Consider the following 12937-nt stretch of genomic DNA (forward strand, 5'->3'; position numbering starts at 1 on the left):
CTCTGGTGTCAATTAAAAATGTTTCTTTGAAGGTCAGTGAAAATCACTTTATCAGTCTTCTTATTCAGCAAGTTCATCAGTGTGTGTTCGTTGAACTGCACTGCCATTCAGCTCAGTGGTATCATAATTTTCCTTTTAGACATCAAACATGGAACTCAACTCAAGAACTCAAGGTCTTTTATTGTCATTCATGTTGCCACATAAAAACAAAATACTTACTCAGGACCAGCAGCGTAAAAAAGATAATTAACATACAGCATACATAGAATAATTTAAACATAATTTAATAGACTAAAAAATGTAAAAATAACATAGTAGATATAATATGTACAGTATAGTTATAAGGTAGTCATTGTTTTTTTCTAGGCCTTACTTAAAACGGTCAAAGGGGCCTCCAACCGAATTTTGCTTAGGGCCCCCAAAGGTCTAGGGCCGGCTCTGGTAGGGGATGTAACAATATACCATAATATGTGATGGAAAAATGTGACTATCCATTGAGAACAACACTTTGAGTGGAACTCCAAAATAACGATTCAATGTGTACCCGTTGATTGTTTTAATGCAATGAACGGAGCAGCCTCGTTGACCTTATACTGAATTACTTATGTCTCAGGTCAAAGTCTATTGGTCTCAAAACCCATTCTCCCCATCAGGATATTAATGTATTCACTGGATATAGTAATGTATAGTGAACATTAGGAGATGCACACGTTTGTCCGCATGGAAATTCAGAACTCATTTCAGAGAATTTAGTATTGTTACCCATATATTGAGATTAATATAGAAAGTAGTCAAGGTTTAGCTAACAAGGTGCTGTTACTGTTTGGTATATGATGTGATTATACTCTGTTTGGCTGTTAAAAGCATCTTTCTTCATTAATGCCAATTCAAAATAAGTGTTATATTCTAATTAAATAAGAATTTAATATTAAAAAATAACATTAAAAACAAATTAAAATATTTAATCATATTATAGTAGTTACTTTACTAGTGCCTGGAAGTGCTTAAAAGAATAATAAAAATAAAATAATAACCCTCGGGCCATTCAAGATGCAGATGAGTAGGTTTCATCATCAGAGATCAGAGGCCTGTACCATGAAGCTGGATTAGCTGGCTGGCCAGGTAAGTTTCTGGCAAGTTTGCACCAATCCTGGATTTTAGGTACCATGTAAGTGGCTTGGCTTTTAGCAGCATTCATTGCCATAGTAACTTACACTCCACGGCTAACCTGCTCTGGGGCAGGTTATGTTCTGGGTTAGAGATCTCAAACTGAAGTTGGACCAATCAGATTTGAGAAAAGTGACACATGTCTGACACAAAGTCACTCCCCCAATTTATCTTGCTCCAAATTAAAGGTCACTAATGCTAAACAAACAAAACAAAAAACTGATCTTACATGTTCGAGTCTCTATCACTATATATTTTCAAATGTATAAACTAACTTAACAAGTTTCACTTGTGACTGCACTGATAGAGAACGATAATTCATGTTTCATATGACCTTTAAATTTTTCATATTCTTCAATCTCTTAACCTTTAGCAAAACTTTTAGCCTTTAGTTTTGAATCTTGCTGGATCTCTAGTGAGAAGTAAATCAAACTTGCTTTGAGTTGCAAGGCTCGTGATTGGCTGTTTGCCAGTCATGTCACAAATTCATGTGCACGAGCTCCACAAACTCAGGATCAGAGCCTGAGTTGACAAAGAAAGTTGATGAACAGCATAATGGTACCAACAAAGCCAGATTGGAGAGGTTTGGTTTTGTCAACTCAAAACTAATCCTGTGACTCTGAATTTGTTCAGATACCATCATGGTACAGGCCCCTGGAGAATCATCATAAGATCCTCTGCAGTGATTTGGGGCCATCATAATGAGAATCCAAACAGCTGAAACAACATCAATAATCCGGCCCATTAATCAACATCTTGTCAAGTAAATTTAAACTGTAGCTTCTTGCCAAAATCTGAGTCTAAATAATTATGCTTTCTCCAGCGGATCTCCCATCTCCTATCCACCCGCAACAAAATCCACCGGCATATTTATTTAGGTTTTATTAAAACGGTTTTAGACCGTTTTCTCTTGTAAATGCTTGACCCTGTGCATACTGTATTTCTCTCCTGATTATAGATAGATGACTCGTATTTTAGCAAGAAGCAGCAGTTTGAAGGAAAAAAAAAACATCTTGATGGATTTGTTTATGACAAACATTCAACATTTTAGCTTAAGGAGACCTTAATTCATGGACTGGTGTCAAGAGATCTATTGGTGAGTAAGTGATGTAATATAAAATTTCTCTCAATGAAGAAACAAACTCATCTACATATTGGATGACCTAAAAGTGAGAATGTTTTCAGCAAATTTCTTTATAAATATAGTTACACTGTATACTTGCTTCTGTGATTTCTTGTGCTCCAATGGTCTTTATTGGCACTTCCTGCATGAGCATCATGTGCTTGCCAGAAGGTGCATGAATTATCACGCTAATCCAGAGCACAGACTGTGGTTCTTTATGGTCATCACACTTTCACAAATACAAAGGCCAGCATTTCTGTGTGCCCATTATTACCATAATCCAGCAGTTCTGCTCTGCCATTGTGCCGTAATTGGTTTGAAACAGGCATTGACACTCCTCCTCACTCTCTTTCCCCGGTTGCCCACCACATTGCTATGATGGGCAGTTTTAGCCTTGAGAGACTGGAGGGATGCAAGCTAATGTAAAGTAATTTTGACCTGCTTGTCAGTCCTGGCGACACCTACATCCATCAGTGTCAAGGAACGACACGTCAATACTGGCCTCAAGGTTTGTCTGCATAACAAATTGCAAACTTTAACGTCTCACTTAGGTGTTTCCAGACATTTTGGCGGAGAGAGGAGAAGTGACTTAACGGGAAGCGACAAGGTAACACTCCCTCTGGAACCATCTTGATGTGTGAGAGATGAGGGCCGTGCGCTTCAGTTTTAATGGCGATTGTGCAGCTCAAACATAAGTGCATGTTTGTAAAATTAATAGATCCTATAATTTCTGATTGGATGAGCCATGTTTGAATATGATCATCTGCATTCTGATGTATCATTGGAGAGCAATAATAAACTACTAAATACAGAAAAAAATAATAATTCCTAAATACGAAGTCCGATAGAAAGAGAGCATAAATTTAATAAGTTATATTAAGTAAATTTTCCCATGTCTATTATTATTGGCACCTGGGCAGAATGAAATTCAAAACTTTACATCGCTCTGTTACTCATAGTTTAAAATGCCTTCATAGGTTATAAATCCAAGCACATGCAAGAAATAATGCAACCGTTTAGATCTAGATTTCATTTTTTTTTTTGTCATTTGGAATTAACTTTGCAATGTAATTTGCATTTATTTATTTGGCTAATGCTTTTATCCAGTGTGACTTTCTGTGAGTTAAAGTACATTTTGTACATGTGTATTTCCTAGATATCGAACCATGACCTCTGCATTGCGATTTCAATCATTAGCAGACTTTACATATTTTGATTGGCTATCCAATATACAGTATCTCAAACAATTACTTTACTAAAATGAAAAGGCTTATAGCTTGTTAGAGGCTAATCTAATGAGAGCGATAACTTATCTATATAAATATCTCTTAAAGAGACAGACGAGCAGGGCTAATATTTGGAAATGAGAAGATGGAAAAGGAGGGGGAAAAGATTCCTGTGACTCCTTTGCGCATCTCAGAGTGACATCTGCGACTCTAACGAGCTCATCAGGCCATGAAAGTGGGGAAAAAAACACATCAAAGGGCTCACCTGGCTTTCATCATGAGGGAAGCTGTGGCGATTAAGCGAACCAGTCAATTAAAGGAAATTGCTGCTCATTAAGACAGTTTTCTCTGAAGTCTTATGACTTAACCTTATTTACACAAGAAAGAAAAAATAATAAATGAACCAACTTGCAAAAAATGATGTTGCTCAAATAATGGAGCATGGTGCTAGTAAGTCCAAGGCCATTGTCATTTAATAAATTCCCTAGGAATCAAACCAAAGTATATGGAATTTGGATAAAAACATCTGCCAAATGTTAATGTAACTAAATTTGATTAAATTCAAGTTTATTTGTATAGCGCTTTTCACAGAACATATTGTTTCAGAGCAGCTTTACCACTTGTAATGATTACAATGTAAAAATAATATTTTAATATAACAATAAATAAATTGACAGCTTTGTACGCCAAACCAATGCTGGCATCATCTAAAGTATTCACAAGTGTTGGCTTTGTCTGAACTCTTTGCAAAAGCTGAAGCCAAACTAATTATTTATAAATAATTTAATTATAATAAATTATTGAATATTAATGTTACTGTGGCTTTCACAGAATCCAAAACAGTCAATAACTTGAACAAGCAAAACTACAATACAAAACAGAAAAACAACAAATTAACAATTTGTATATTATCAATCTGTGGTTCATATAAAACAAAAAGCAAAAAGTGATTATGTAAGATTGACAAAGTCCATCATTTCCAACAATCTGTAAATTACGTATTGACTATATTAACCATAAAGGGCCTCTGTATTTTCAGTTTTCTTATTTTCACCCAAAATTGTATTTCTTTTTGATTAAGAATTTTATATTAACATGTATGCATTTGGCAGACGTGGTTTGTTGCAATCAGTTTTTGTTTTTCAAGGGAATTGAACCCATCACCTTTGATGGGCTACTGACCTACTGTTAGTGGATTTGCTCAATTATTTTCACTTTCACACTGTGGAGTCGTTTTTGTAATTCTGGGTGAAGTGCTTCTTTAAAGCCTTCAAAAGTTCATAATTGTGAAACATGAGGTTAGTTGGGTCCCATCTGCGAGTGTCTCAATCCATCCTTCTTTCCTCCTCATCTTGCCTGTCATTCTGCAACTTCCTGCTACCTTCTTTTTCCTTCCACCTTGAACTTGTTCCATGGTCCACGCGGCAGCGGGAAGCAGATTAATGCCCGCTCTTTGAAATCTCAGTCACATCATAGCTGCTTTCCTGCCTTCTCCCAGTCGCTAACATAAATCACACGTTTCCCATCTGTCAGCACTGACTAATATCCACTGCCAGCTTTCCAACGGGATCCTTTACCTGACTGCAGCTCCAGTGCAGAACTAAAGAGAGGTGATAGTAGGCATCTACAGGAGAATCAACTTTATCTAATAATTAACTGTAATTTTGTATGAAATGTAATTGTTTTGTATGTATGAAACTGTATTTTTTTTACACCGTTTACTCTGTTAAATAAATAAAATGTGATATGATCAGTGTTGTTGTGTAAGTTTAGTTTTTTTGTAACCGTTAACAATCTATTATTATAATTATTATTTATTTTTTTGGTATTCAATGCAATTTTGCATGTAATTGTATTTTCATGTTTCGGGGGTGGATATAATTTGAGATTAGCATATTGCATGCGTAATATAATTTATTTTTGTTTTTTTCCTCATAATTTAAACTTACATTTATACTTTAATAGCAAATATTCTGAATTAATTTTCTATTTATTTACAAAAATTAGTTGCTTGTAGTTGTTAAATGCAAATCTGATAGGGCATCTCAATGTTATACGATCAGTTTTTCTTTTATTTATTTAAACTAATGGTGACTCATATTTTTGGAGATTGTCTGAGGTGCATATATGTCTGTCAGCCATTTAAAGGTTTGATAATAAAACCTTTCAGCACAATCATTTTACGCTGACAGCTTTTCAACCACAGGATGCAACTATTTTTCATGCCTTTCCCCCCAGTGGGTTTTCTTTTAAGGGCACATTTTAAAGACCCAGATAAAGTCTAATACTTTTTCCTGTTTTTATTATAAATTCAACATCATTATTATATCCTGATGTGCATGCTGTACAGTAGAGCTCTCCAGGTTTCTAATTACACATGAGTGCTGCGAAATCTTTATAAAACTGTTGGTTTTATCCTGAGCAGACATGTGGGCGACGGCGTCCAAAACATATTCCAGGAACTCAAGCTGACGTCATGTGTGAGAGTCAAATCAATGAACAGAAGGCTATTTTTTTTTCACACTGAAATGTGTCATTGGATAGGTCTCCGTTTCTGGACATACTCACTATGTTTGGACTATGTTATGTTACGGGACACTTCAAAACTTAAATCAGTATGAATGTGTGCAACAAGCATTGTTTATCGTTAATAAAACTAATGAAAATGCGCATTGCCAGATGGAAATTTGTGCAATGTCAATTGGTTTACTTTCTAGACTGAACTTCGCCCATCAAATATGGCTGCGAGTAACCTATATAGGTGAAATGTTATACAGAGCTGAAAAATGCATGACTTTTATGCAGGATTATCCTCTCAAAAGTACCATTCTCATACACAGTGAGCAAGAACAACAACAATAATAATAATGATAATAATAGGCCAGAGGATTCGCTGGGTTCCTAATGAATAGTTATGTCGGATGCATGTGACATGACTATAATAAGATGCAAATTGAACTTGTAACAAATAATCAAGTGTATCGGGTTATAATTTTAAAAAGAATTATTGACAAACGGGTGACACATGCATTTTCCATGCATAGCTGAATGTTTTTAAATTTAAATTACACATAAAATTTTTAAGACGTGATGTGCATTTAATTTTTCCATTTTTATCTTTTTAAACCACATTATTTCTCTTTACATTAAATTAAATGTAATCTATTGTTAAAGATTGTTCCATGAATAACCTTTTAACATCTGTAGAACCTTTCAATTGTACAAAAGGTTTTTTACATTTATTAAAATTTTGTTCACACTAAGAAAAATAATGAAGAGGAAGAAGGTTCTTGGGATCCCAAAATGGGTCTTCTGTCACATCGGTGTGAAAACCTTTTCTTGAAACCTTAGCTTTTACGAATGAAGAGTAGGTTTTAAAGCTTAACAGTTCTCACTTTTTATGTTTTGCAGGCTGGAGAAGGGATCCCATTGGTCAGCGGGTCGAGAAACTCTTGCAGCTAAACCTGAGATTTGTGAACAGGTCAAGGAGACTGAAACCAGAGGTGAGTAGCTTTATTCTACCTGTGTAAGGATGGAGTGGGCTGTCATTCTAGGTCTTCAGAGGATGCCTCTTCATTTATTTTGGCCGAGATGTCTGCATTTGTTTTTACCTTAGACAGCTGCAGGTTCTTTAAATCTAGGTTACGGCCAAGAAACCCATGTGTCTGCTGGACAACTGACAGATAGGGATTCTCCTCCTGCTTTTGTTGTTTTTCCATTGTTTTATAGTTATTTTCAGCACAACAGGGGTCTTGGTGTGACACTCAAGAGTCTGAAAGGCAGTCTTGCGATTTCAATGTGTTTTTTTAATATTATAGGAGGTGTGTGTGTCACAAGGTGTGACTACAACAGAGTTGGACAAACAGTATTGCGCACCTCCTTTTAATGCAAACAAACCTGCCATGATTTCTCAGTGTGTGGCCTGCTGCTGAATTATTTATCTCGTCCTGCATCGATTTCATGAATTAGCAAAGAATCGCCAGGCCTTGAAGGTAGGACTGGGAAGGAAAACATGAGATTGAGAGCTGTCTGCAGTAACAAATATGTGGTTATAAAATAAAATTATAATATTGAACTTTTTCATTTTCATAAAAAACACATGATTAAATGGGTATAGAGGGGTGTATTGTTCCTTATCACTGGGAAATTTGTCATTAAAGTATACAATATGAGGTACATTAAAGATCTCACGCTCTGTGAGTGTTATTAAAAGCTAAGAAAAAATACTGAATAAAGACATCTATGAACTGAATGGGCACTAGAAGTACAATATGTCCGTCTGAGGACAGATTCAGATTAGCCAATTAATCAGGCCTGAATTTGTTATATTTAGAATACTAATTTGATTGTAAAAACAATTTGAACCATAACTCATCCATTATTAGGCACTAAAAAGAGTATTATGGAGGAGTTACACATTTTTAAACAAAACAGTGCAACTTTAGTATTTAGTATTTTTGTATTCATTATTGACGACAATGTGATATCTCGACAGTAGGATGGCTAATAATTTCGAATTTAGAGTAAATGTTGTGTATACCAAGTGTTTATTGGATTTTATTTCATTTGTCAGCACTAAATTATAGCATGTTACCCAAAATTCACAAAACGATTGAGAATTGAAAATATATTTTACCCAATGAAGCTGACGGTTTTGTTATTTGACCTATACATGGGCGTAATGTTCTTAAATAATTGTAATATTATAAAAATATTATTTATTTTTAGTAATTTGTACTCTGGATTTATTGGAAACAAGTACTTGGACTTGGGCAAAAAAGTCAGACTTTTTACTCTGCATTTTTTCTTTCGTTCAGACCTACAAAGTTCATATTTCACAGGTAATTATGTCTTAGATCTTTGTAAGTTGAGAACTAACTTGCCAGTCAAGTCATTATATAAATGTATTTAAAACAGCCAAGGAAAACCAAGTAATTTGAGACTTTGAAACAGATAAGTTAAGTACTATTTAAGTTTAAATTGTTGGTATAAATACATATAGATTGTTGTTTTTTTGGCTTGATATTTGAGTATACACATATGCTTCATTATATCATTGCCTCGTGTATATGTATAATATATATATATATATATATATATATATATATATATATATATATAATGTCTTGTCGCCCACATTATCCAATCCAATAATTACTTGGATTATGTTTATATTTCTGTCAGACAACAGACAGTAAATATCACCAACTGCTTGAGTCTCAAATCACCTACAAAAACACCAAAAATGCCAGCCTGTTCTTGCAGAAACATAACAGATTGTGGATTATGGCTTGCTGTCTTTGAACAACTTTTCAAAGGACAAAGAACCACAAATTGTGGAGGAAGTGGATGGAGAGACAGACAGACAGACATGCATTGACTGTTTATGTTACAAGGTGACTGAAGCCTTTATGTGAAATACGGTGGCCGTTTAGGAAAGGCATGATGGCTTTTGAAAGGTCTGCTTCTCTGTATATCTCAGCACAGGCGTAAGGAGAAATCAACTTTATAGGATCTTAGATTGCTATCAGCAGATGGTAGCATTATTCATTAATTTGAAGATTCATTCTTTCATGTGTTTATTTATATATTATCCATCGAGCAATGACAAAAGAAAGTCAAGCTCGTGCTTTAGGGCAAGTGCTACAGTATATAAACTATGACTGCATATGCTTCATACATTTTTGCTTATGTAATTGAATAGCGATAACCAAACAGGGTTTCTGAGAGATTGCAGATGGCTGACTGTGTTAGAACGCTACATGTAAGGACATTAGTCTTGTGCAGGTGTAATGGTAAAAGGTCACTCACCATCTCTCTGTGTCACTGGCATTGACGGTAATAACAGGATCCATCTGGGTTTCAGATGCTGCTTTAAATGTGACTGAGTAGAGAGGGAGAAAAAAACAACGATTGTTTAATAACCGAACAAAATGCTTTGCTGTCTACATGTGCAATTGCTGTTTTTAATACTGAAATGAAACCTCATGAGTGACTTATTTGAAGCGTTCTATATAGGCAACAACTCACAGTTTTGCTCCTATCTTTACTGTGCTGAAGAAGTTATTTGTATAGAATGTCATAGCCAGCAGATATTGTGTAATAGAGCTCTCAATCAATTTAACTTCTGTAGCTAATATGTAATATTTTGTTATTCATACTTGTAGTAAATTGTTTACGCATTTTGAATAAAAGTAAATTACAGTATATTTATAAATGAGAAAATGTAGAATTATTTTTATAGTTAAGTATTTATACAATTTGAATGAATGGTTATATTTTTACAGTAAATTATACTAATGAATGTGGAATTTTATATTTTGAAAGATACTGTTTTAATAGAAATATTACATTTTGAAAAGATATTGATGCTTTTGATGAGTTTTTTTTTATCAGTTTTGAATAAATATTGGTAATTGTTATACAATATTTTTCTGAGTATAAGTCACACTTTTTTCATAGTTTGGCTGGTCCTGAGACTTATAGTCAGGTCCGACTTATTTATCAAAATTAATTTGACTAAGAGAAAACATTACCGTCTACAGAGGGCGCCTCTCGCGGCTGTAGACGGTAATGTTTTCTCTTGGTTCTTGGTTCTAAATAAATGTAGTCCAGTGCCACTTATGCATGTTTAATTATATACCAAATTTTTCGTGAATATTCAGGTTTAAACTTTTTATGGTGAATTATTTATTTATTGAATAAAGAGACCTTGTATGGTGAATAATGCATTTTGAATGAATAGTAATGCTTTTTGTATTAAATTATATTGGAAAATGGTGAATGAATATTAAATATTGATTTAATATTAATGTATTTCATAGTAAATTGTTTACTTAAAATTAATTAATAACTTGCTATATAAAACACATTAATTTAAAAATTAATATGCAAATATAAGGTAAATATTAAAATAATCAAGTAAATATGTATACTTTTTTTAGAGTTAATTTTATTTATACCATCTTAATAAATATTGATGATTTTTTAATTTATTTATTTTTATCCGGCATCATCATCAGACCCGTGGACTAGAGTTTGCAAAGCCTCATGGGAGTTGCAGTTCCTAACATACAAGGTCAATAAAGGTCATAAGGTCAACGCTTACAAAGAACACACTACACAAATTCACTCTCCACACTCAAGCCACATATGCTTTAGGCAAGGGAAATTGTTGTTGAACACAGTGCAGGTTCTCCGAATATTAGTTGGGAACAGATTAGTTTTTCCCGTTTTTAAGCAAATCAATTTCCAAACTGTTGCTCCACAATTATTCCACAACCATTGTTCACGTTTTTCAGTTCATAACCAATGAATGATATTAAATTATGAATGATCATGACATTGTCATGTTTCAGACAGAAATGATATAACAGTGCTCAGTGTGTTGTTTGCTAAAGCTCTGTGGCCAACAAGTATTTAAGCACCAAAAACACAATTAAGAATGCAAAAGAGGAAGAGCAAACAATGACTAGATTTTGTTTTAGTTTTTTTTTTCTCCCAGATATAATATTACTTTTATAGGCAATTTTTTTACACCGGTACTCTGTAATGCAGTGATATTCACACATTTTTTTAAGAGTAGCTCAAGAGTCCAAACATTTTTTTGGGGCCACTGTACAGTATGTGCTGACATTTAATGTGTATTAAGGGTGTATGCGTTGTTTGATTAAATGAGGCCCTCAGTGCCAATTTTGCAAACACCGATAAAGGCTGGCCAAACATTAAACAGAATTATAGTGTAATTAAGTTAAGGCTTTGGCTTAGTATAAGTCTGAGAATTGAACAGCCAAGCATTTGTGTGCGTATATATATATATATATATATATATATATATATATATATATATATATATATATATATATATATATATATATTATCTAACGATACAACTTTTTTTGTTTTAAAAAAACAACAATATATATATATATATATATATATATATATATATATATATATATATATATATATATATATATATATATATATATATATATATATATATATATACCTGGCTGTAGCTGTTGCTTGGATATACAAAGGACGGCACTTTGAGTCTGATAATCTTCCTTTGTCAAACGACGCTTCTAACCTGCCCTTGAGAAACCAGCTTTTTTTTTCTCTCTCTCTCATGGTGAGCTGTTGGTCTTGCTTTGTGCTGTCCTGCTTGGCAGTTGAGTTGTTTTATTTTTTATTTCTGATGACATATTGCTGCTCTTTATATCCTTGTGTTCTTTCTCTGACGTTGAGTTGTTATGCTCGTGGCACAGGAACTAAAATGTGTATGTGTGGGTGAAGGATAATCATATTAGCATCATTAATCATACCTATTCATATGTTAAATGTGTTTTGTAGTACACATTTTTGTGCATTTGCATAGACCGTAAGACATTCATTATTAAAGTATTGGCAGCATTCATAACTAAAGTATTTTTGTATGAACAACTTTAGAGATGTACCATATATATGAAGAATAATTTTAGGTTCAAAGTATATTGAATTTAGGGAATAAGCTATGTGATTAATCAAAACTAAATCAAAATACGCAAATGTTAAAGCAATATGTCATCAGAAATAAAGAATATAGGACACTCAACTGCCAAGCCGGATGGCACAGAGAAAGCAAGAACAAGAGCTCGCCATGAGAAAGAAGAAAAAAAAAAAAAACTTGTCGCTGGAAGATTTTATTTTAGCAATTATCTCACACTTGAATGTGGAGACAGTAAGTAATTGCCAAATAATAAAATAGTCTTTCTTTTGTCCTCTCACGAGCAGGTTTCTTTTTTTTTTTTTTTTTTTTTTTACATTTTCAGGTGTTGTTTTTTTTTACACACAAAAAAAGTTGTATCGTTAGATCCTTATTTCCTAACACTAGCTAACATAAATCACTTTTCCAATGCTACACACACAGGCTAGTTCAGTCGCATTCCCACTGACATGTACAGACAAGTGCTAACAAGACATGTATAGCTTTCTATAACCGCATGCACCCACAGCATTTCCACAGACCTAAGTGCAGTCAAGCAGAGATTGACTGCTGGGAATAGAGACAAGTGGAACTCGCGCACACACACACACACACACATATACACACACACACATATACACACACACACACACACACACGCAAACACACACACACACACACAGAACCATTCCAGCCATCACTGGGGTCTCATTTTCCTTATTTACTTGTGCCTACATCTGCCTCCACCAGCCGGTTCACTCCGTATATAATCATGGCATCCTGATGAAATGTCAAGAGCAGTTTCTTTTCATCTAGAGAGAATGTTTTATCGTTTTGTGCTTATTCGTCTGTCATCATGACTTCTCTCAGTCAATTTAACTCCCCGTTAGAGGCTGATTGCTGTGCATCCTTTGCTGATCGCTCAGAGGGTGTTGTGGTTTGCATTTTAATGGA

General features: G+C 34.1%; 1 protein-coding gene across 4 annotated transcripts in view; it reads left to right on the forward strand.

The window, feature by feature from the left end:
* Positions 1-12937, forward strand: part of LOC132121681 (cadherin-18-like) — a 214639-nt gene that overhangs the window by 56127 nt on the left and 145575 nt on the right. For all 4 annotated transcript variants that reach the window (XM_059531347.1, XM_059531346.1, XM_059531352.1 and 1 more), the window contains exon 2: positions 6928-7019. Coding sequence is in view for 2 of the 4 variants with exons in the window: in XM_059531352.1 (XP_059387335.1) it covers positions 6928-7019 (92 nt within the window). In the remaining 2 variants the exon portion in view is untranslated. The remainder of the gene's footprint in view (positions 1-6927; positions 7020-12937) is intronic.

This window comes from Carassius carassius, chromosome 39 (genome assembly GCF_963082965.1).
Source record: "Carassius carassius chromosome 39, fCarCar2.1, whole genome shotgun sequence".
Taxonomy (NCBI): Eukaryota; Metazoa; Chordata; class Actinopteri; order Cypriniformes; family Cyprinidae; genus Carassius; species Carassius carassius.